This window comes from Pararge aegeria, chromosome 24, assembly GCF_905163445.1.
Source record: "Pararge aegeria chromosome 24, ilParAegt1.1, whole genome shotgun sequence".
Taxonomy (NCBI): domain Eukaryota; kingdom Metazoa; phylum Arthropoda; class Insecta; order Lepidoptera; family Nymphalidae; genus Pararge; species Pararge aegeria.
The window spans coordinates 1,150,570-1,177,460 of NC_053203.1; the positions used below are offsets into that span (position 1 = coordinate 1,150,570).

Genomic DNA, 26,891 nt, shown 5'->3' on the forward strand with positions numbered 1-26,891 from the left:
GTCAAACAGATTGTTTGTAGTGACTCTACCGGTTCGGCAAGAAACTCAGCAGTTACTCTTTTCCAACATCATTTTACAATTCTACAACCATTATTTTATCTTGTATGAGATGAAAACGGAGCGGCTATTATTATTTAGTAAGACTTTTAACCCCTATTTCACCCCCATTGAAATATATTCCATATCTCCGAAGTTATAGTAGTTTATGTTACTCATTATGTTCCTCTAACTTTCTTTAAAATTCATGAGGAAATCAGAAGAAACAGTCAGACAGACGAAGTTTTTTAGTATAAAATTATTTTGAAATTCAAAAATAATTCAAAATCAAAAATTCATTTATTCAAGAAAGCTTTATAAGCACTTTTAAAAAGTAAAGACGGTTTGTTTGTAGTGACTCTACCATCAGTTCGGAAGGCAAATTCTACCGAGCATTTTTACAATTATTATTCTTACCGCGAGAGAGATGAAAGTGTACCGTTATATAAGCATATACTTTATTACTATACAAGCTGTAATGTTTAATTTTTTTATTGGTATGAATAATTAAATAATTCCTATATGAATTATAAATAAAATTTATGAATTTTTAAAATGCATATAATAATTTATATTTCCTCCAAGTGTAGGTAACACAGTAAAAAAAAGCAATGTGTCATCTCTTGCTTCCAAGCATTGTAGTAATATGGACCTTTGAATAGTAGATCGAAACTGCAATGTTTCCTACTAGATGGCGTTACAGTCGCTATGGACCGATGAATAGGGTATATATTAATTTTGTAACTGGTTTAATGAGAGCCACAGCTTAGTTGTAAATCGCTCAGGCCGCGATTGTCAGAAAGTGGCAGGTTCAATTCCTGCCGGTTCCGAAATTTTAATATGCATTTTAAAAATTTATAAAATTCATATTTTATCTAAGTGTAGGCAAAAGTATTATAAAATTCTTGGATTATAAATAAGAGTAACTTCGACCAATAACGTAACTGCGGATTAAAAATTATTGTGGATTGCTCGCGATTTTCTCGAACGAGATTTGAACATGCTATGCTCTGCGAAAATTTTAGAGTATCGTCATCATTCACCATTACCGTACTGTAGCCTTAATACAAGATTTTCTCGCTTGCAATAGAGCAGTAGTTTTCGAGTATTAAACTCTGTAGCGTCAACTTAAAATAGATTTATTTCACTTGTCTTAGTCGCAAATCATATTTTGATGTGAAACATCTGAATCATCTAGGCGAAGGGTAAACCAGATTTTTGGCGTGGCGACGCGTCGCTATATGATAGAATTTTTGTATTTCGTATGTAACAGTAAAAATGAATATTAATTTTGCAATAAAATAGTCATTATTAATCGACTTACAAAAAGGAGTGGTTATCCATTTGGTTGTATTTTCTTTTAATTTGTGGAACAAATTTGTAATGCTTTATCTTTTCATTATGCAGTATCTGCAATAACTTACAGAAAACAATTTCGATGTTTCACATCTGCCAGGCGTCCCGTGACGGCACACATTTCATTAACAAATGTTCTGTCAATCCAAGTCCACTATTGCCAGTGTTTGCGCGGCTAAGCGCCTGTGGCTCGACACGACGCGCAACTAACTCCCGGCGTTGCTGTTTCTAAGCGCATTAGGCTCAGGCGCCGCAAGTCCACTATTGCCAGTGGTTGCGCGGCTAAGCGCCTGAGCCAGGTACGGCGCAGTACTCACCCCCGGCGTTGCAGGCGCGGCTATGTGTCTCGGGCGCGGTGCCGATGGCGCGGGCTGAGCGGCCGCGGCTAGGCGCCCATGCGCGCCTGGCTCCTGCTGTGTGCGGCGCTCGCGCTCGCGCCGAGCCGGCCGCGCGCCGCCGCCGCCTCGCACAGGTCCCGCGCCGAGCCGCTCGAGCCGGCGCGCCTCGAGCACATCAAGACACAAATACTAGCCAAGGTGAGCCTTAACATCGCGGTACGAGCCGCAGGGTGAACACATATCTCGCGATCTTTGCTGTCAAACGTCACTTTTTAACCCCTGACGCATAAACAAAATGTGCTAAACTTTGACGTGTCTGTTTGTGTGTCTATCTTTGGCATTGTATTTTCCGAACGTATTTTTTGTTTGAAAGGTGAATGTCGCTAATAATGGATTGCATATTTTTTCATAACTCCCACAATAAGGTTATCAAATGAAGACCTCCCTGGCGCAACGGTGAGTACTGTAAATTTAAGAAGGAGGCCCCAGGTTTGATTTTGGATAGGGGCAATTGGGAAATTTATAATCCCTGTGTACTTGTAGTGGCATAAAAAGAATAAAAAAATGGAGACTTGATTAGTAGAACAATTTACACTATAACAAAAGTCGGGGGCGAGATGAACGCCTTCCGCAAGACTGATGTGAAATATGTTATCACCCTGGGGATTCTATATCAGCATATTGTGACGTGTGCAATTCGCTATAATTTTTTTATTATTTCCTAACTCCGGAGTGGTACTTAGAGTTTGGAACAGTAGTGAGTTATATCTTTAACTGAATATTGAGTATGTGTGTGTTGTCCACAGCTGGGGCTCACGTCGCGGCCGACGCCGCTCGGGGCGCCGCCTCGTGACGTCGTGCGTCAGATCCTGGCGCGAGCGGCCGACCCCCGGCCCGAGCGCCGCCCGGACACAGAGCAAAGCATGAGAGAAATCATAGCGATAGCACACAGAGGTACCCGACACACAAACGGTGGCAGGCACGACAGCGTCAGTGATGTCGCGTCACTGACGCTATCGCACACTCCCGATCGTGGCGTCAAGCGTCACCCACATACGACAAAGACATATTTAAAGCCTATTATTTTACTTTCGATGAAGTAAAAGGTAATTTCTTACTATAATACTATTTGCTAAGTTTCTTGATAGATATTTCGGAATGAGATCTGCATTTCGAGTCGGATTTATAGTCACAACACAGAGATAAAACATTAAGTAAAGAATAACATCTGCATTTAAAGCTGGGAAATTAATCGAATGGTTTTACCATTCGATTAATTTCCCCAAAAGCCTCCCAAACTTTTAACTCACTTTAAATATAACTTAACTAATTACACAAGCAATGCTCAAATGGAATGATGCCAAGAGTGCAGGCTGCAATTATGTACTTAACAGGTTGATACTTTGCGCGGAAGATGAGCCCTTCTAGATAAGCCTATCACATAATTTTTTAATAAAAATTTACCACGATCCATGTGTACAAAGTTTCATACCTGGGACTTAGTACCAAGTTAAGTTTTATAATTAAGATAACGATAAGCACTTTGAAATGCTAAGCCTACCTAATTAAGAAAGAAAGAAAGAAAAGTATCTTTAATAATAAAATTTTATAGTGACAATAAATATAAATTATTATAATTATAACTGTTTGTAGTGACTCTACCCCCAGTTCGGAAGGCAAAGTTTACAGAAGAGAAGCCTTAATTTTTTCTCCAATGTAAAATTCAAATTTCATTCGTTTGTTGACGTGACACTCATGGAAGTTGAGACGCAGTGGCTAAAGGTGTCAGTCGCGTGTCACTATTTGCTTGACAAAATGATCTGGAGTGTACCTATCTTAAAACAAGGCTCGGAATTGAGTTTAATTTACTGGTAAATCTTGGCTATTAAAACACTATGTTTAACCGGTTAAACATTGTGTCTGGACGATATCTAAAGTACTGAAACGATTCATAACGTTGAAGCAATCTCGATCCCTGGAAAAGCTCGATTTGCGTTAAAGAAAGCAAACTGAGCGAAATCGAATTAGAAACGGTTTATCTATTTGACCGGTATATTATTACCGATTTCCAAGTACCTAAAGCATTTTTTTTAAATTATATAATACTTGGTCAAAAGTTTTACAGTAATTAAGTCTAAACATAAATTAACATTTTCGTAAAAATAGTAAGTAAGAATATCGTAGAAGATTTAGTTTTAGATTTATAAGTCTCGACAGAAGCACCAAAAATAAAAAGAAGCACTAAACTAATACATAGTTAAATTTTTGTTTAGCAACACTGTTTTTTGTTTCGTATAGATATAGTTTACAAAATTCGTTTGTAAACTATACCTATAGAAGTAAAGTAACTATAAATTAGAAGTCTGTATTCGATAGCTTTAAATTTCAGGCAAATTATCGCCACCAAAATGTAGCTAATATGTTAAACTAACCTTTCGGTGCCGCCGTCCTCTCCTGTCGCTTGAATTCAGCCTTTGGCTTTTCGTGGTTGAGGCACCCACTATTTTATTTATTTATTAAAAGCATTAACAACATGCATATTACACTTTTTTAAACAAAGCACACGCACAAACACATGGATATATATGCACGTCAATGACAAGTGCACACAGGATCGACAAAGCATCATGTAAACTTAATTTGACACAAAATTTAACTCACCGATAAGTGTTCGGTGAGTTTTTTTCTAAAAGCTGTGGGTGAGTCATGGAAGATATGGATGCCAGGTATCTTTTTAGACAACTTATAACAACGTTGTATTATACTATTGTAACCAGTGTGTACTAGGTAACTGCCAAAAAATATTGTTTTTATTTTCGGAAGTACGAGCGTATCGGTTCCCGCTTCGCGAATCTTCCACTTTCAATTCGAATATTACTCACTTTAGTGGTGAAGGTAATAACCTAACCTAACCTGCATGTCTGAGAGTTCTCCATTATGTTTTCGACGTGGTGTAAAGCCTACCACTCCTCACTTGTCCAGTGTTGTGGACTATTTATGGCCTTAACCCTTCCCATTCTGACAAGGAGCTAGTGGGCCCGGACCTGGGTTGACATGATGGTGACATTGTTTTTGATCTATTCATTAAAATATAAATACCAAATAAAATATAGTCTATTACTTTTTTACTATCCAACATATGTTTTGTCGCCGAATGCTTAAAATCTTCTAAACCGTTTTCTTCTAAAAAATTTATATAGAGATAAATTGTATGATAATGGTATTACAATGTATGTAATCTTATTTCATTATGATATAAACGAGCAAGAAATGATTGGAGTGTTTATTGTTTACGACTTCTTATCTGTCAAACCGAAAGTAATAAACATGGGCATCATCCATTATGGAATGTTTGCCAGTAATTGTTTTACTTGACAATAAATAATATTGAAATGTCAGTTTGGATTATGAAACAAAGCCTGTTAATAAGCGAATTATTATTTGAACACACAATACAAAATCTTCAGTATATATGTACCTTCAGTCTCCTACACGAGACGCTATGTATGTGCAACAAAAATAGATAGAGATTAATGAAAAATTATCCTGAAAAATCTCCTTTTTCATAACCCAAATTGGGTGATGAAATATATCAGTCAAACGTATTCACCGGGCACATCGACCTTATTGGCGGGACGTCTAGTTCTTTTGGCATATGATCTGCCTAATCATATGAAAATAAACTAAGAACATGTATGTATGGTTCGAGTTCAGTAAAATTCTTTTTGTCAAGTCATTGTCTATGATCGTTGCCATGTAGACTATACATGGCAACGATATGACTATTATCACCACTAGACTAACGAGGCAGATGGTTAAATGGTGGGTACGGGTGACTGCAGATCACAAGGTACTGGTTTGATAAATAATTGACGTTCTTAACAATTATTCATTGTAAAGTCAACATCTCCTGAGGATGCTTCGGTTTCAGAGCGAAACGTACGCAGAGGGTACATTGCCGAAGATCTGTTTGGTGTGGAGTATAAGGATTCAAAAAATTATAAATTACACCATACAGATTCTCCTGCTTTTCGCGTAGTATAGCAAATTAAACTTAATTTTCATAAGGTTCGATTACCGTGTAGCCAATGACAGCCGATTGCCGCAGTGGGCAGCAACCCTGCTCTCTGAGTCCGTGGATACGATTCCCATAACTGGAAAATGTTTGTGTGATGAATATGAATGTTTTTCAGTGTCTGGGTGTTTATATGTATATTATAAGTATTTATGTATATAATTCATTAAAAAAAAATCATCAGTCGTCTCAGCACCCAAAACACAAGCTACGCTTACTTTGGGGCTAGATGGCGATGTGTGTATATTTATTTATAACAAAAAAAAAGAATTGTATTCGATTTTTTTATATACAAATTCTTAGTGCCAGCCCGGAATTGGAAAATGGCGGTAATACGCCCCCGTGCCTCTGAGAGCACGGAAAACTGTCTGATCTCTTTCCGGTCGTGTCAGAGCTACCGTATTAACAGGCGATGATAGTGAGGTAATAGAAAGATATCCTGTGTTAGCACACGTGCTTGTGTTCAATTATATTTCCCGCGTAGTAGAAATTCCCCTGGAGATTGACCGTGGCAGAAATCGATGATGTATGGGTCTGCTGAACCCAGGTTCCTCTCTCAAAGCAGAGAAGGTTTTAAAGCATAAATCCACCAAGCTATTTTAATTAAGGTCTGCGGGTTTGTTTATTTTAGCAGTGATATTGGATAGACTATCTGGGGTACTGAAGGGAAATTAAAAAAAATCTCACATTTATTACTTTGCTTACCTTTTAACCTTATTTTGGTGCCCTTTAAATTATTGGCTGTTAATTTATTGGGTATCACATTTAGGTGTTTTAATATATTATAAGCACATCTTAACAAAGAGCAAACTAAAATTAAATCTTCTACTATTTTCTTATTGCTTCACCATTTTTTATTTAGCTGAACACAAATCTCTGAACTCTAAACTAAATTGAAAAAAGTAGTATTGTTAAATTGTCCAAGTTCCCTGCATAAAGCATTTTACTGTGTTTTATTTTAATTATTTATAGGTTCAATATAGTACCTATTTAAAATCACACAGTTTAATAGGGCATTTTAGTGTTTAACCAAGAATTCAGTTTAAGTTTAGAGATTAGTCTAAAAAGTTAATTTAGGCACTACACAAATCCAAAACTAACATGACAGTACCATAGGTCCATTTTTTTGACCGTGATCCGTTTTGTATTTTTAGTGCTGTCAGTTTAGTTTACTAAATCTATATTTAGCTTAGTTTTAGAATTTTAATTCATAAATTATGAAATGGCTCATCATTAAATTGTTACATTTATTTAAAGGCTATGTAAGGAATTGTGAGATATGTTTTCTAAACTTTTGTGTCTAGTATTTTTCTAGGTAATCAATTAGTAGTGCAAGACTGGATGGTGAGATTGTGTAAGTATACTTTTATTCTATTCATCAGTAGTCTATGACAGTCGCCTGTCGGCCTAAAGGCCTCTCCCAACGGGAGGGTGTCGTATGTGGCGACTATGGGAGTATAACGAAGAATGGGCATCAGCTCCTCTGTACTGCTACTACCATTTACTATGATCATCAACCCGTCTGCCCAGCTCTACCCGTCTCCCGTTGGGAGAGACCCTTAATTATAATACTTGATAATTAAATTAGGTACTGCTTTAATATCCATAGTAAAATTATGATTTATTATAATTAACCAACGTTTCAGCTTGAGATTTCTTCGCCTTCGACCTTCGACCTACTTCGTCGCATCGCCCAGGGATCGAAACATGAAACTTCCCTTAAAAATTGAGCTATCAATTATAGGGATGGTTATATAGTACAATTGGAATCCAAATAAAAAAGTTACTAAGCGCGTTCATACGAACGAAATAAGTAAGATAGTGATAACAAAAAGATTACCAGCTGTTAAAGATTTTAGGCTTATTCATATCAGTACAAATTTAAATATTTAGTAGTTTTTACTGTAGTTAAAAAACGTTTATAGTGGAAAAGGCCTCGGTTTCCGTTTCGAAAGTACGGAATTTGATCTCCATCACGCACTTTTAGTTTTCGGAGCTGTGTGCGTTTTTAATTTAAACAATTAAACATCGATTGTTTTAAGGTTGAACGTATAAAATCGTGAGGAAATCTGTATGCCTGCTTGCCCCATTATGTTCTCAAAAGCATGTGAGGTCTACCGATTCACTCTCGGCCAGCGTGGTAAATAACAGCCTAAATACTTCTCAATTTAAGAGGAGACCTATAATGAGCCAGTATTGAGATGATAATGATCATTTTTTTTGTAGTAATATAAATAAATATTTTCAGGTACCTTGGAATAGTTTACCTCCTGGGAGATACGAGGGATTAATATTATTGTAAGTTACTATTGTTAAAAATAATCGTTTAGGAGTAGTCAAAGTTGAAATCCAAAGTTTCCAATTTAGGGAAGATTTTACTATGTATGAGTTAGACACAAACCTACACTAGTTTATTTTTATTTGGCTTCAAAGAGTCATAGACGACGATTAGATTCATATCGCTGGGCTTACTTATCTCTAAATGTCAGTATTATATGACATATCTTGACGTCCCGAAAATAAGGGAAATTATACTGGTAACTTTGTCTGGTGGGAGGCATCGGCTTTGCCTAGTTACTTACCGACTAAAACGTGTCGCTTAACGATTTAGTGTTCTGGTACGATGTCGCTTGAAAACCAAATTAAGGGTATTAAGGGCAGTTATGTTAAACTAACATAACTGCCAGGTAAAACAGCCCGCTACCATTTATTTTAGACTGAATCACCAGGTGTGATTGTAGTAAAAAAATACTGCTAAATGTTTCCAGGAGTTTACATTTACCCCCACGAATAAAGTTAAGGGTTAAGCTGATAATAATAATGATATTCCGATACCACAGACATACATACAACTTAACATTATTAATCTGTATGGATTAGACAGTTAAATTCATATATATATATGTATGCTTACTCTTATTTCGAATTGAAACAGTGTGAACAATGATAAATGAAAATGAATAAATAATAATAGTTTTTGAAACTGGTGCAATAAATGGGACTGTGAAAATTTAAAACATAAGTTTTAGTTTTAACACATTCACGCGACGGTTTTAATACTCAGTTAAGTGACGATTCATGCACAACTTTATTTATACACATACAACTTTTCAGTAACGCAAATTGTGTACTTTAATAAAATTGTTTAGTTATGTATGGCATCAAAATGTATGTGGTTACCCGTTAAATAACTCGCGAAAAGTTATATTTTATGAACGCAAGTTTTGTATAAAAATGTTATTGACATAAGGACTTGTTTTTACCATTAAAGAAACATACAAAGTTAACATTAACTATCGGTATAACCATCTAGAAGCTGTGATAGCCCAGTGGGTAGGACTTCGACTTCACTTTCGAGCAGGCGAGTTTGAAGTTATGTGCGTTTTAAGTATTTAACAATTCATTGTGAAGTCAAGATCTACTGAGGATGCTCCGGTTTCGGGGCGAAACGTGCGTAGAAGTACCTATTGCCGAAGATCTGTTTGGTGTGGCGTATAAGGATTGAAGATATTATAAATTACACCATACAGATTCTCCTCTTCCTTATAGCAAATAAAGTTTAATTTTCATAATTAAAACTAGCTGACCCGTGCAACTTCGTCTGCACTAAATCGGTTACTACCGGAAAGCAAAAATAAAATGTCATTTTCTAAAAATGAATCCTAGCTAGATAGATTTATCGCCCCCGGGGGATACTAAATTTCATGAAAAACGTTGGAGCCGATTCCGAGATTCCAATTATATATATACATGAATTGCTCGTTTGAAGATAGGCTTGTTTATTTTAGTTATTTTCACAGCATTATGTCCTATGGCATTTTATTATGGGGTAATGCTGCTGATATAGATTCTATTTTCGTCCTGCAGAAAAGGGCTGTTCGTGCGATATATAAAATGGGCCCAAGAGAGTCATTAAGGGATAAATTTAAAGAAGTTAAAATAATGACGGTGCATACATACATATATGAAAATTTAATTTATGTCCATAAAAATATATCAAAATTTAAAAAGAAAATGCACTGTAACAATATTAATATTAGAAGCAAAAATAAACTCGTTGTGCAGTTTACTAGGCTACACAAAATTGCAAATTCATTCAAGGGCAATTGTATATTATTTTATAACAAATTACCAAATGAAATCTTTGAGTTGTCTCTCAATAAGTTCAAAGTTTATATAAAACGTAAGCTTACAGAAAAATCCTATTATAACATTAAGGATTATTTAAACGATAAAAAAGCTTGGGTGTGAATTGCTCTAGCTTCATGGCTTAATTTAAATTTACTGGAAGATGGTGATAACAAAAAAATAAATTTACCCGGCTAAGTTTGTTGTGGGCTCTTCTTAGACCAGGGCGCGTTTGGAACCCTCGTAACTTTAGATTTAAATTGGCGAACGAAGTTATCACCATCCCGTTACAATTATGTAAACAAATATGTATGAACGCTTCATAAGTGCCTGTGATAGGCCTACATGAATGAAGAAATTTTGAATTTGAATTTGATATAAGATATCACTTGCTTCAATGGTGAAGGAAGATATCGTGAGGAAACCTGCGTACCGGAGCGTTATAAATAATGTTCTCAAAGGTGTGTGAAGTCCGAAGCGCGCTGGGCGATCCAGCGTGGTGCATAACGGTCTTAACCCCTTCTCAATGTGCTAGGAGACCCCGTGCCCTGTAGTGGGCCCGTAATGGGTTGATATTATGATGATGATATCGTCTGCGTAAGGTACAGGGATCATTTGTGGGATTGAGTATACGCTTTTATAATATGATTCCTAAGGTGATTTTGGACCTGCCAATGCACAAGTTTAAAGAATTTGTTAAAACACATTTATTACAGCGAGGTTACTATACAATTGATGAATTTTTTAATGACAAGGTTGCTTGGAAGCATCCGGCTCCGCTTTCAGCTCTCACAAGATAGAAAAATGAATGTTAAAATGCAAAATGTAAATTGTTGATGTTGGAAAAGAGCAACTGCTGAGTTTCTTGCCGGCTTCTTCTCGGTAGAATCTGCCTTCCGAACCGGTGGTAGAATCACTACAAACAGACAGACTTGACGTTTCAAAAGTGCTTATATTAGGCCTACTTGAAATAAATGAATTTTGAATTTTGAATTTTTTGAATTTTGATAACCATCTGTCTTAAAAGGATAAAATCATTGGTTGCCTGGAAATCGCTATGTAGCGATAAGGCCATCAAATTGTACTCTCTTGATACTCGTATGTATTTATATCTCTGTAACTACTTTTTTTAATAACAGAAATGTTATTTTAACAAATAATGATCCCACAAACGCCATTTTATTTATTTGGGAACATCGCTAACCACCTTTTACTTAATACGAATTTGAAGACCTTTTAGGACTAAGTAGGACCTACTTTAAGACAAATTTCAGATTCCTCATTCTGCTCCGATCGTGACTTTATGATACTAATATTTGTTACTGATAAAGAAAATCCTCGTTCGCGTCGGCAGAAACTGCACATAAACGTTTTATTATCACAACTCCCCCCATCCCCCCCCAGAATTGCAACATAAAACCATTATATGCGAAACAAAAAACGGCAATAAAACCCACTGGCCATGCCAACTATATTATTATTTTAGAAAAAACATTAAATCGCAAAACTTCGGAACAAACCAAAAATAGACAGTTTAGGGTTGTCACTCCTAGATACTAGTTTCTTTACAATTTCTTGACTTAGCTATTTACCTACTGGCCGATTATTTTTATAAATAACGAGTGTAGCTATAATAGGTATTTTCTGTCCAGTTGATTAAAAGGCAAATTGCTAGTTAAAAATGGACATATTTTAGTATGGTGGGAGGCTTTGGCCGTGGCTAGTTACCACCCTGCCGACAAACACATGCCGCTAAGCGATTTATTGTTCCGGTGCAATGTCGCGTTATAACCGATTAGGGGTATGGCTACGATAGTCCCTAACAGGTTAGCCCGCTTCCATCTTAGACTGCATCATCACTTACTACCAGGTGAGATTGCAGTTGGGGGCTTATTTGTAGTGGAATAAAAAAATCATACTAACCTTTACGATGAATTCTGGAGAAACGCTAAATAATTTGATGGTAAAATGTAGTGACGGTGGCGTTGTCACACGAGCTCGATTCTCCGCTCGCTCAGACATAAATAAATATACTACGACAATACACACCTCGCCATCTAGCCCCAAAGTAAGCATAGCTTGTGTTATGGGAACTAAGATAGCTGTTGAATATTTTTATGAATATAATACACATAAATACTAATAATACACAGATAAACACTCATGTTTATCACACAAACATTTTCCAGTTGTGGGAATCGAACCCACGGCCTAGGACTCAGAAAGCAGCGTCAATGCCCACTGCGCCAGTCGGCCGTCAAAATTTATGCTATATGCAAAAATTGAGCCAACCCTGTTGTCACTATGCTATTTCGGATATTCACGTAACATATTGTACAAACACTAACTTTATGATAGCACCTTTCCTCGGGCAATAAACAGGATGTCCCACGTAAAAATTACAGTTCAAAGAGAACTGATAGTTTCTGATATTAACTTAATTGAAACATAGGTTACATTTTATCCCTTTAAAAAAAAGTGTTCTCACTGGATTGGCACAGAGGTTCAGAGCATCAGAGGTTGGCAACCTTTTTGGCTAAAAGAAATTCATTAACGTATTTCTGTAGTGCTTTTATGTTAATAAATATACTAACTACTTTTTCACGCAAAAACACCAGCCCGATATTGATAAAATTTTACAGAAAAATGTAGCTATTTGCTTTTACATAGATATCTTTTATTTTACATATCAGATAGATGCAGGCGTTACATTGCGGTACTCCATGATGTACCATGAACATTATTTTAGAAGCGGTTACGGAGGATTATAAAAGACATTCCGTCTTCCCTTCACGTCCTTACCAAAGTAAGTTAAAGTAACCAAACTACGGTCTGTTAGAGGTCTCAGCCCTTGCCAAGCCCGCACTTGGCTTCACGTTCTAATCGTCATAATTATTGGCTATTTGACAGCGTAGTGGGCAGGGATCCTGGTACTCGTATCTGAGACTAAGGCTGTGAGTTCGATTCCCACAACTGGAAATTGGTTGTGCGATGAAAATGAATGTTAATGTTTATGTATATTATTTATAAATTTTCATCAGTTATCTTAGTACCCATAACACAAGCTACGCTTACTTCGGGGCTTGGCGATGCGTGTATTTTCTTGATATATTCGGAGAGTAACGTAGGGTTATTTTTATCCCATGAAAACCAACAGACGACCCAGACGTTGGCAACACCTAGTACTTCCTCATATTTTTGTGTCTTCTCCTATCAGAGGTTGGCGACCTTTTTGGCTAAAAGAACTTCAGTTACGTATTTCTTTAGCGCTTTTATGTTAATATATATACTAACTAAATATTAGTTCGATAAATCAGAAAATATGTCTTTTTCACACAAAAACACCAGCCCGATATTGATAAAATTTTACTACTTCATACTTATATTAGTATGGATATCTTTTATTTTAAATATTGGATAGATGCATGCGTTCTTTGCGGTATTCTATGAAGTTTTCGCAGGATTAAAAAAAAACATTCCGTCTTCATGTCCCTTCACGTCCTAACCAAAGTAAGAAGAACAAGAAGAAGAAACACTTTATTGCACGTATAACATACAGGGCAAGAAAAAGTCAGGAGTACACAGTAAACAATGTAGACATGTAAAGGCGGCCTTATTGCTGCAAGCAAAATCTTACAGGCAACCTTTGTAGATAGGACTTACAGCAAAAGAACGGGATAGTGCCAAGAGACCGACAGACAATAGACAATACATACATAAATACCAAAATGTATAGATACAAAAAACATAGATAATTGAAATAAATCTACTTAATAAATAAATATGTAACATACAAAATATATAAAAGTAGATTTTAATACATAATTTATAAACAATAATAAAGCAACAACTTCGAATGCCATCACTCAAAGAGAGGTAGTAGTCCTTCAGACGACTCCTAAATATAGGACGGGAATAACTTACCACGGATAAAGTTAAAGTAACCAAACTACGTTCTGTTGGAGGTCTCAGCCCTTGCCTCGCCCGCACTTGGCTTCACAGAGATGATCATTCTGAATGTATGTGTACAGTTAAACAGTAATTTAAGTTGGCGATGCAACGTCGCTTGGCCGGCTTCCAGGCTCAATCGGCCCGGTCCACTACTGACTAGGTTTTTTCTAGATCTTTATAAAATTCCGAAGTGTCTGTCCCTAATTTTCCTCCTAAGCTTGAGAGAATGATAAGCAAATAAAATCGGCGTAGTGGCGTAGTGGCGTGATCTTTGTGGTTATAAGCACTATTGTGTTTCCTGCCACATATAATTTGGGTACCTTCAAGGCTAGAGTGAATAGGCTTCTTCTAGGCAAGCGTGCTCCAACCTAGACCTCATCATTGCTTTCTAACGGGCATGATTGTCGTCAAGCGCTGGCCTATAGTTAATAAAAAAAAAAGTGGGAGGTCTCGGGTTCGTTTCCTGGGAATCTATACTTTCTGAAATTTATCTAGTCTGGTCTGGAGGTTTCGGCCGTGGCTGGTTACCGATAAAGACGTTCCACTAAGCGATTTAGTTTTCTGGTGCGATGTCCCGTAGAAACCGATAAGGGGTATGACTACCATACTCCCTAACAGGTTATCCCGCTAACATCTTAGACTGCATCATCACTCACCACCAGGTGCGATTGCAGTCAAGAGCTAACCTGTAGAGGAATAACAATTTAAAAAAAAATTACACCGCAAACATGTTCTTTATTTCCATACTCTAGTGTTAATACAAGTTCTTATCTAAGTAATTACAACTTTATAATTTGACAATACAGAAAATGGCCGCAAACTCGGCCTTATTGGCAAAAATGCAACTGACCAAATAACCGCATCGCCCGTTGCATTATTTTTATAATTAAAAAGTTAGAAATCTTATTTAAAAAAAGAACAAATAATTACATTAGATATTACGCACGCCATTATATATTTAAAAGAAAAAAGATGTAGAAGTAACTGTAGAAAAAAATATATAATAATAAATATACTACGACAATACACACATCACCGTCTAGCCCCAAAGTAAGCGTAGCTTCTGTTATGGGTACTAAAGAAAATCTGATTAATATTTTTTTATGAATATAATACAGACTAGCTGACCCGCGCAACTTCGTCTACATCAAATCTATAATAAAATATCTATACCCATAGTAACGTCTAAACGATAGGTCCAATTTAAATAATTTAAAGAGAAATTATTATTTATTTGGTTCTGATAGGAACGTCACCATCTTAAGATTGTACCCGTGTTTTGATTGACAAATTATAACAAAAAGCGGTTATTGTGTCCTAACAACTGGGCATTTAGCCTCCCAGACTTTTGTAGGTAATAATGATTACTTTTAACATGTCAATCCATTCATACATACATCCATCCATCCATACATCCATCCATCCATCCATACAGCCTTACTCACAAACTTTCGCATTTATAATATAAGTAGGATGGTACGCATGCATTCGATCGCTGTCCCATATGCTTTGCGACTCGCTGTTATCTGTGAATAGTTATGTCCTTTATCTCCGACAATATTTATCCGATCTTCATTAAAATAAAACAATACATGCTTGATAGTATACACTTTCAGATAAAAAAAGAATTATTAAAAGGTTCAAATTTAACGGAGATATGAAGTAAAATTGATAAAAATTTTCATCTCATTTCCCGGGAGAAGCTTATTGTTTATCGAGATAAAAAGTAGTTTATATGTTGACCCGGAATATCAGCTATACCAAATTTTATTTGAATCCGTTCAGTAGTTAGTTACAGACAGACAGACAGACAGCACCAGACAGACGGACAAAAATTAGATAAAAATCTGCTTTGGACTCAGTATCGATTATAAAGCTACCCCCGTTCAAAATTTTCTAAATATATTAAATGTACAGAAATTTTCCAGTTACAGTTTTATTATAAGTATAGATAATGTTTATAATATACAGATACCCAGAGACTAAAACACATTCATGTTCATCACACAAAGGTTCTCCAGTTTTGGAATATTTCGCTGCCCACTGCGCCAATCGGCTGTAAATTAAAAAAACTAAACAACATATATACATAAATTAAAAAACTGAATTGTCAGACAGTGTCTTTGTCGTGTATCCCAAAACCCAACTGATAAAAAAACCTCTCCAAAGAAAATCGCTGCACCAAAGAGGTCGCTAGGTGTATATATCCTACTTGGCAATGAGCTGCGTGTTTATTACAATATCTCATAAACTGTGACATTTTTTTCTACATTAATCCTCGCGAAACGCCAAGACGTATCTTCTTGAATTTAAAATCCACTCGCGAAATGTTCTTCCGTACGACAATGTGCTGAGCCGAGGAATTTACTGTTTATAGCCTGACTAATGACTGGGTTCAATGAACTTGAGATGTAGTTCATAAATTTTTAAAAGGCATGTAAAAATTTTGGAACCTATAGGATCTGAACCTGCGATAACTATCTGGCAAACGGCTGAGTGCTTTACGACTAAGCTACGACTCGCTACGATTGTTGATCGGCGCAGTGGGCAGCGACCCTGCTTTCTGAGTCCAAGGCTGTGGGTTCGATTCCCACAACTGTAAAACGGTTGTGAATGATGACCATGAATGTTTTTAGTGTGTTTTTGGGGTCTGTAATATACAGATAAACACCCAGACGCACAGATGAGTCTTTTTGTGTTTATTCATAAAAATGTGCATCAGTTATCTTAGTACCCATAACACAAGCTACGCTTACTTTGGGGCTAGATGGCGATGTGTGTATTGTCGTAGTAAATTTATCCATTTATAAAAAAAGAGTAAAGCTACGCAGGACATGAAGGTGTGCGTCCTACTAACTGATGTCCAGTGTCCAACAACCTGAGATGTAGGTATAAAACCTCATGCGTTTCTTAAATATAGTGCAACAAGTACCAGCCACGATAATATTTTGGGATTTGTTGTTATTTCGATCCAGTTGCATGGATCGTGGTACAACGAAACTGTGGACGTACGAGATGTAAAGTTGGATGTCACCGGCAGAATCTGACTACCCGCTTTCGTGACCACGAATCATGCAACTGGGTCGAAATATCGACACATCCCGAAGTATTATCGTGATATGTACCCGTTGAAATATGTTTAAAAACCTCATGCATCTGTAATTACACCGGAAACCATTCCCTTTAGATCGGAACACAGTAAAACTGCGTGGAAGCTGAATCATGGTATTAGTACTTCCCCGATCAAGCTCTGTCACAAAAGGTTCTACTGTTTATACCACAGTATTTAAATGTCAGTTTAGACAGACCGGAAAAATGCCCAAATAATATGATTTGTTTTTCTTCCTTTTTTTATAGTTAATAATTTATGGAATAAGCAGCGTGATGGTAAATTGCCGTAAATGGTAATTTGACGGGCGATTGGCGCAGTTTGCAGCGACCATGCTTTCTGAGCCCAAGGCCGTGGGTTCGATTCCCACTTCTTGAAAATGTTTGTGTGATAAGCATGAATGTTTTGCAGTGTCCGGGTGTCTATAAGTTTATATGTATATATTCTAAGTATTTATGTATATTATTCATCAGTCATCTTAGTAACCATAACACAAACTACGCTTACTTTGGTGCTAGACGGTGATGTGTGTATTGTAGTATATTTATTTATTAAAAAAAATTGAAAACCATTGCTCATAAACAGAGCAACACGTCACAGGACAAGATAGGACCACATCCTGCAAAGTACTGCCCTGGGTCCATCAAGCTGATTTAGAAGCGAATGGAGAAGAGCTGGTGTAGATGTGAAGGCTCATGTGCGTGTAACTACAGCGGCACCCCTTCAGACCGGAACACAGCATTGCAACAATGCTGCTTAACGGCAGAAATAAGGTAGTACTTCCCCGGACGGGCTCTGTCACCAAAAGCTATAATGCTACTACTTAAAATAGGTACGTATTAGCGGTAAGCGCTTCAGTTTCACTCCACTTAGATAACGGACGAATAGACGGCCGATTGGCGCAGTGACCCTGCTTTCTGAGTCCAAGGTCGTGGGTTCGATTCCCACAACTGGACAATAGTGTGATGAACATGAATGTTTCTCAGTGTCCGGGTGTTTATCTATCTTATCTTAATATATATAAATCTCCTGTCACGATGTTTGTCCGCGATGGACTCCTAAACTACTGAACCGATTTTAAATTAAATTGGCACACCGTAAGCAGTCTGGTCCAACTTAAGAGATAGGATAGCTTAGATCTTTAAGTAAAGTCACAATTTTATTTTATTGCAAATTATTTGTCTATAATTAATTGACAGTCACATGTTATATGTATATACAACTATACTCATTTAAGGCTTAGCGATACTGAATACTTTAAAAACAAAATCAAACGCAGACGAAGTCGCGGGCAACAGCTAGTAATATATATAAATCTCTTGTCACGATGTTTGTCCGCGATGGACTCTTAAACTACTTAACCGATTTTAAATTATATTGGCACACCGTGAGCAGTCTGTTCCAACTTAAGAGATAGGATGGTTTTGATTTTTAATTATAGTCGCAATTTTATTTTATTGCAAATTATTTTTCTATAATTAATTGACAGTCACATGTTATATATATATAATACTACTATACTAATTTAAGGCTTAGCGATACTGAATGCTTTAAAAACAAAATCAAACGCAGACGAAGTCGCGGGCAACAGCTAGTATATTATAAGTATTTATGTATATTATTCATAAAATTATTCATCAGTTATCTTAGTACCCATAACACAAGCTACGCTTACTTTGGGGACTAGATGGCGATGTGTGTATTGTCGTAGTATATTTATTTATTTATTTATTATAAGTGATTTTAATTTTATATGCTGTCGTAGTTGCCGAGTTGTGACGGCTAATCGGATTACAGTTGTCACCTCTGCTCTTCCCGAGTGTACCGTTGAGTTACGGGATATAACGAAGAACTCGTAGCAGCGTCCTCTGTGGTACTAATAGCATTTACTGCAATCATCAACCCGACCGCCCAGCGTGGTGATCAGTGGCGTGCACTTCATACATGCGCAAAAGCACTGCCTACCCTAAATTGATATAAAGCTCGTAAAGTAGGAGGATTTTTGGCATTTTATGCAATTTTCCTGATGTATGCATACCTTGGTAAAAAACCCAGTGCACGCCAGTGGTGGTGATGATGGGCAAACCCTCCCGAATACTAGTCATAATAATTAACATCAGCCTATTATCGCAAGTTTAGACGGAAAGGATAAATTGTCGCACAGGTTCGAGCCTTCTCTGACTACAATTCACGGAGAGAGCGACTGATGCGAGAGCATGCGTGAGCAGACTGGTTTGATATTCATAAAATTTTCTACTCTATGGTAATTTTCATCATCACATCAACCCTGGGCCTCTGCAGGGCACGGGTCTCCACGCACAAACGGAAGGGTTGAGTCTGGAGTGTCTAGCCAGCTTTGCTCGGTGGAATCTGCCTTCCACAAAAATACTGACTTGACGTTTCAAAAGTGCTTATACTCTTGAAAGAAATGAATTTTGGATTCTTAATTTTGGTTTAGGCCGTAGTCACGCTGGTCGTGTGCGGATTGGTGGATTTCACATGCCTTTGAGAGCATTCAGGTTCCCTCAGGACGTTTTCCTTCACCCTTGAAGCAAGTGATATTGTAACTTAACTAGAAAATTTTGGTATTTTTTTTATATTTTTTATTTGGTTTGGTTATTTGGTATCGAGCCCGGCCCGCCGAAGTCCTAGCCATTGAGCTATCATCACTACCTTTACATAAGCATACCCAAATACGAGTTTTTTTTTATTTTATTATAATTGGGTTTTCCCAAGGATACCCCCCTCCCACGCACGCAGTCGTATATCAATGTTATGCCGCTCGCAGACAATAAAATTTTAAAGTAAAATTTTCCGGGAGGCGATTTTAAAACTGCACAATGCATTATTACTGGCGGGGTTGCGAGCATTAATGTGGACACATAACGACCGCTCGGGCCCGGATTAAACGCATAAATCAGGGGATGGATTACGTTAACGTATAGTTTTAAGTGTAGGGGGATAGCCTTTACTAACTTTATTTTGACTGCCGGCTGGCGCAGTGGGCAGCGTGTCTGGTTTGTAAGTCCAAGGCCGTGGGTACGATTCCCGAAGTTGGAAAATGTCTGGGTGTTTATCTGTATATTATAAGTATTTCATCATCATCACATAAACCCATTACTAGTCTACAACAAAGCCTCCCCCCACAATGAGAAGGGGTTAAGGCCGTAGTCCGTCACGCTGGCCCAGTGCAGATTGGTGGACAGGTTCATGGAAACAGGGCGGCACGTTTCCGGACATGGTACCGACATGCCATAAGCTTAATTTTCATTGTGTATACGGAATTCCGCACACCCTTACCCCACCGGTCATCGAAGTGGCATCAAAACCGACTCTCATTACAAACTATTTTGCAACAAAAAACGCTACCAACATTTTATTGCATATGAAAATGCCCATAACGAAGTAGGGGGGATAAAACACTCATGTTGTACTATTAAAAAGTTTATAGTAACTCACAGTCGGGCTTGTTTCTTCCACGTTCCCCTTTTCCACTTCCCTAACTAAGCAGCCAATCAACTTCATTTTTGGCATAGAGAGTAAGCATAGAGTTAGTCGAAAGCACGGAGAGCAACATATGCTACTTTATATCCCAAAATAATAAATAGTTCGCACGAGATTTGCAAAAAGACCCTAATAAACGCGGATAACAGCTAATCTATCTTCGATATAATATATAAAAGAGAAAGTGTGTGGGTATGTTCCGTATAGGCTCCAAAACGGCTGGACCGATTTCAATGAAACTTTCAGGGAATGTTTGGATTGACTTGGCGAGTAATCCTGTGAAGTTTGGTGACGATCGGAGCACTCCTATTTTTGAACTGTCAAACTGTCAAATACAGCTTTTATTTACTATGACGATATTCTTTTGTTGGGTGTACATGGGTGTAGATAATGATCTTCACCCGCTCGAGAAGAATCTCGAGAAGCGAATAGAAGAGAATGAATACGGAGAGAAATAAATGATTTAATATATTATGAGACTTAAATTAAAAATTTAATGATGTAAGTTTATTGTTTAATAATAAAATAAAGCAAAATCTAGCCCGGCGAAGCGGGCTGGGTACGCTAGTAAATTATAAACACAAATGTTTCAAGTTAAATGAACAAACTCACAGACAAACCATTAGGCATTAATATTATTAGTAAGGATAATAGAACCCTTATGAAGTACAGGATTTCAAGTAGTGAGAAAACATAAAGGTACCGACAGCAAAATAGAAAAACAAATTTATAACGGAAACCAAAAAAACACTGCACTGCATACAACGAATGCGACCGACAAAATCGTAAATTGGTAACTGTAAATACCCACCCCGGAGAAGATGCTCCCGGATTTTAGCGGCAGTAAATATCACCAAGAGAAAAGGGGAATGTCGAATGCGCTATAAAGTCTGTGTTGACTGTGGGTCTGTGTTGACTGTACTTTTATGTTTAGGCATACAATAAATAACACTAACTTTAGATATTAGGTTTTTAGGGTTAACTTTTTATTGTGTACTGCGACGGCCGATTGGCGCAGTGGGCAGCTACCCTGAGTCCAGAACCGTGGGTTCGATTCCCACAATGGAAAAATGATTCTTGCGATGAACATGAATATTTTTCAGTGCTGGGTGTTTATCTGTATGTTATAAGTAATTATGAATATTATTCATAAAATTATTCATCAGTCAACTTAGTACCCATTCTTCGTCTTCTTCGTACATAGTCTTACTTCGGTGCAAGATGGCGATGTGTGTATTGTCGCGGTATATTTATTATTTATTTACTATTAGAATGTACTGTCGACAGGAACTCTTATAGATTGACATCGTTTGTGCATCTGTCCGTTCGCAGCTTTGCTCAAATACTCTTATTACTAGAAAGCTGTAATTTGGTATCGGTATGCACAGTGGCGTGCACTTCTTATATGCGCAAAAGCACTGCCTACCCTAAAATTGATGTATAACTCGTATGAGAAAGGGATTTTTTCTATTTTATTAAATTTTCCTGATGTATGCATGCTCTGGTAAGTAACCACTGGGTTACTTACCAGGGCATGCATACACGCCATATAGGAACAGCACGCCACAGGATATGTATACCAAGCTCGCTAATAAAGTGGTAGAAGCTTGATAAAATATGTGTTTAGCAAGCAAAGTTTTTTATGTGAGCTATGTTGGATAGATCTTTAAAACCTTTGTGGGTGTGTGGAAATCTTTTCGAAATAGAACGCTTACACTGTGCGAAATATACAACGTGTAACAGAACTACGAAATAATATTTCCCTGTCCCTGACGAAATATTAAATCAAAAGAAGCATATTCTTCGATAAAGACGAATTCAAACATTCTAAGTGTTTACTTATGACAACCCTATTGAAGATAAAAGACCGAAACACGCATAGTACCTACGCTACGCGACGCATACCTAATAAAGTCACAGGCGTCACAGAATTTTGCATGTGATGTTAGGGCTGTATCTGGTTTATTTCGGTAATTATGGCAGGTGTTTACTCAAAAACTATTAGGTATTCGGTTTTACAAATAAGTCTCAGAAACAGTACATAATTTACTTCTAAAGCCTGTGAAGTACTATTTCGGTTTTTATTTACACAATCTTTCATCAATGATTTGGTTTTCATCAAAGATTTAATTTCCTTACACACCTGCCCAAAAAGGAGTGCAATGACATGGAGTGAGTTCATATTGTATCTGTGTGAGTTTATTTATTACAACATGGATTCTTTTTTTCTGAACAGATTAAGATGAATGCGGTATATAATACCGAAAAAAAACTGGTTATAAAAAAAACAAACATTTTACTATTTGTTTTAACTGCACTTTAAAAAAAAATATTAAATAATTTTACCTCCCCGCTGACATTATTTAGAGAGGTGATAAGTATTTTATCTCATAGGAAATACGGCTGGAATTGCAATGACACGCATAACTTTCCTGCTCTAGCGAATGTAAATGGAGTTTTGTGGATTTGAATTACAAAGAAAGCTTTTCCGAGCTATTTAAAATTATGAAAATAAAGAAAGATGATATTTACATATTACTCAAAAACTGCTAAGACAGACGGACAAACAGAGACAAAAAACCTCTAACAATAAGCTTATAAACTGTATTCGTATACATCGTGAGAGAATATAAAAAAAATAAAGCATAGATTTGTTTTGTTGACGCTACCTTTTAACATTGATTTATACAGAAACGATTTTCCAACGTTTGTTCGGAGTTGCGAAAAAATTCGAAGTAATTGAATATGTTTTGTTGACTGTATTTTTTTGGGTTGATTTATTTTGTATCTGTTTATCTTTCGTCTAGATTTCTTTGTATTACACTCAAATATAAGGGCATCGATATATATATAAGTCCCTATGTTCAAGAGTTATATTTGATATTAAAAACATTTAAACAAAGAAAACTTCAATATGTTTTATTAATTCAGTATGATACATTAATTTATGTTAAAACATAACTTTTTATAACTATTATTATTTAGCTATATACCTATTGTACAAATGTGGGTAGTTCGAGTATAATGTGAGACTTCATAGTATGCGGAAGTAAAAAGTTAGTTTCTTATCTTTGCGTCTTAAACCGTACTAATATTATAAATGCGAAAGTGTATCTAATTGTTTATTTGTTAGTTTGTTCGTTTGTTTGCTTTAATTCAGTAATGGAGTTATTTTAAACCCAAACACCTTATTGGTTTTGACAGGACATCATACCGGAAGAATAAAACGCTTAGCCGCACGTCTCAATCGGTTGGGCGATTACAACCGACTGCTAAAGCCTTCTATCAGAGTGGAACAGACAAAATAAAGAAATTTTAAATACCTAAAAGCCTCCTCCTACTTATTCAAAATTCAAATTTAAAATTCAAAATTCAAATTCAAAATTCAAATTCAATATTTAAATTCAAAATTCTAATATTTTATTATGTAGACCTTATAACGGGCACTTATATTTATAGATTTAACATGTTAACACTAATGTTAGTGATGGTGATAAATGCATTCGTTAAATTAAAACTAAAGCATAAAAGTAAAGGAGGGTTCCTAACGCGCCCTGGTCTAAGAACAGCCCACAACAAACTTAGCCAGGTTTTTTTTGTTATCACCATGTTAGAGCAATTCATTACCAAGCTTTTTTATCATACAGGTAATCCTTAACTTAAAACCACAGCTGCCCAACGCTGCGCCAGGAAGGTCGTCAAGTCAAAGCTTTTATAATATGAATCACATGGTGATTTTGGACCTGCCAATGCATAAGTAAGGAATTTGTTAAAACACATTTATTACAGCGAGGTTACTATACAATTGATGAATTTCTTAATGACAAGGTTGCTTGGAAGCATCCGGCTCCGCTTTCAGCTCTCACAAGATAGAAAAATGAATGTTATAATGTAAAATGTAAATTGTTGATGTTGGAAAAGAGCAACTGCTGAGTTTCTTGCCGGCTTCTTCTCGTTAGAATCTACCTTCCGAACCGGTGGTAGAGTCAATACAAACTGACAGACTTGACGTTTCAAAAGTGCCTATATTAGGCCTACTTGAAATAAATGAATTTTGAATTTGAATTTGAATTTAAAGTTATATAAAGTACAAGTGGACCCCAGCGCCATCTGTCGGGTTGATTTGTGAATCTAAACCATCCAGGGTGCCACCCAAACGCATACCAAGAAATTCATTCAAATCGGTCCAGCGTTTAGGAGGAGTTCAGTGACATCACAGGCTTAGTTTAATCACATTATTTTATTATTTCCAGGGATGGTGAAAAAATGCAGCACTTCCAGCTACGCTTGCTATCCCGGCAAAGAAGATGAAAAGAAGAGAAGAGCAAAAAGAACTTAGTTAATAGTATATCAAATCTCCTATTGCTATTAATATGTTTAAAAGCTATTATTTGCTTAAAAGTTATCCATAAGTCTTGACAAGTAATGTTCGACGTAACTTTTGATAGGAAAACTGACCATTTTAAGTTATATTTTACTGTGTAAAGAATAATAATAAGAATTATTATAAGAATTTTAATAAAGTAATTTCTAATTTTTATTATGTTGTGTGTTCTGAATTAGAGTATCGTTTATTAACCTTAAATGAAATCAAAGAGAATTCAAACACTACCTCCTAAATGACTTTAATACTAACATATTCATAGTGTTTATATTGGTGGTAATTCTATTTTATTAAAATCCATAATCCAACTATTCACAATTCGAATCCCAGCAAGAACCTCTAACTTTTCTTAGATTTGTGCGTTTTAAGAAATTGAAATATCTACAACGGTGAAGGAAAACATACGTGAGGAAAGGAAACCTGCATGCCTGAGAGTTCAACATAATGTTTTCAAAGGTGTGTCGAGTCCACCAATCCGCAATGGGTCAGCGTGATGGACTACGGCCTTAACCCCTAACCATTGTGGAAGGAGCCCAGTGCTCTGTATTTGGCCAGTAATGGGTTGATATTATGATGATGATGTATTAGTAATGTTTTCTACTTTTAGATCTCAATTTCAAGTCAATTTGGTTTAGTTTTGAGATTGGGGTAAAACGAAATTGGCACCAATATCATCTTTGATCTCTGAATTGGCATATATTATATCCTCTATGATACCTTTTTTAAAACCTACTAGCGCCATCTATCCGAGGTTGTTTGAAGTGAAGTAGGTAAGTTTGCAGAAATGTAGAACTAGATGGCGCTCTATCCGCTTTTCTTAACTTCTTGAGTTGTGACAATATTTTCACAACCACAGAATTCAGAGAATTGTAAGGAAATCCTCTAACCCCGTTTTATAACTTAGGTATCCCTAGAACATGTAAACCGTATTTTTAATGAACTACTTTTTAGTGTAATGCGTGTTTTAAAAATACAATAACAAACAAAATTATCAAAATAATTTAAAAAAAGTTAAATGAAAAGAGATTCTCGTTATAAATGCCTTTATTAATTATTTTTAAAACTTACTTAACACTACGACTTTCCAACGTTTGTTCGGAGAGCGGTGGTTGAAAAGATTTTTACGTAATTAGACAATTAAATAAAGTTGGAGTATATAGAGACGTTGCCCGATATTACATTTCGCGTATACGTAGTGTCTGTGCGTAGATTTTTATTATTCCACTACAAGTTAGCCCTTAAATGTAACCTCAGGCGGTAGCCTCAAATCTTATATGTGATATTGCAGTCTAAGATGGTAGTGGTCTAGTCGGTTTCAACGCTGCATCGTAACGGAACGCTTAAAATCTTGGCGGTGGTAGAGTCACTATAAGACAGACTTCACGTTTCAAAAGTGCTTATAGGCCTACTTGAAATATATATATATATATATTTTGTTACATCTTAACTAGCGAACGCCTACGCTTCCCATTAGATCAGGCCATGAAAAATAAAAATCAGAAAAGTCAGGAATCGTATCCGGGACTCTCTCACTTATAACACTACAGCGCTTGCCACTGGTAGTTGTCAAAATAAAAGAATACTAGATTTGAATTCCAAAGTCAAATATTTCTTCGATTAAAAGACACATTTTTAAGAATAAAATGTAGACATAATATATTGTACTCAAAACATTAAGGAACATAGAAATGAAAATTCCTAAATATATATTATGAACCCTATAGGACATGGATCTCCCCTCAGAATCAGAAGAATTTAGGCCGTAGTCTACCACGGCCCAGTGCAGATTGGTACAATTTACACGCCTTTGAGAACATTACGGAGAACGCTCAGGAAAGAAGAAGAAGAAACACTTTATTGCACGTATAACATACATATAGGAAAAGAAACATTAATGAACCAGTAAACAATGTAGACATGCAAAGGCGGCCTTATTGCTGCAAGCAAGCTCTTACAGGCAACCTTTGTAGAAAGGACTTAGAGCAAGAGAACGGGATAGTGCGAAGAATG

At 36.4% G+C, this 26,891-nt stretch overlaps 1 protein-coding gene across 2 annotated transcripts in view; it reads left to right on the plus strand.

Annotated features, from left to right (window-relative positions):
• Positions 1 to 24,969, plus strand: part of LOC120634594 — a 93,360-nt gene extending 68,391 nt beyond the window's left edge. Inside the window, exons 2-6 of one of the 2 annotated variants that reach the window (XM_039905321.1) lie at positions 1,724 to 1,928; positions 2,537 to 2,684; positions 7,110 to 7,159; positions 8,054 to 8,103; positions 24,751 to 24,969. In XM_039905321.1, the coding sequence (XP_039761255.1) occupies positions 1,788 to 1,928; positions 2,537 to 2,684; positions 7,110 to 7,120 (300 nt within the window). In that variant the 5' untranslated portion in view covers positions 1,724 to 1,787 and the 3' untranslated portion in view covers positions 7,121 to 7,159; positions 8,054 to 8,103; positions 24,751 to 24,969. Of the gene's footprint in view, positions 1 to 1,723; positions 1,929 to 2,536; positions 3,337 to 7,109; positions 7,160 to 8,053; positions 8,104 to 24,750 lie in introns of those variants that run through there. The other variant, XM_039905320.1, reaches the window with a different exon arrangement.
• The last annotated feature ends 1,922 nt before the right edge of the window (positions 24,970 to 26,891 follow it).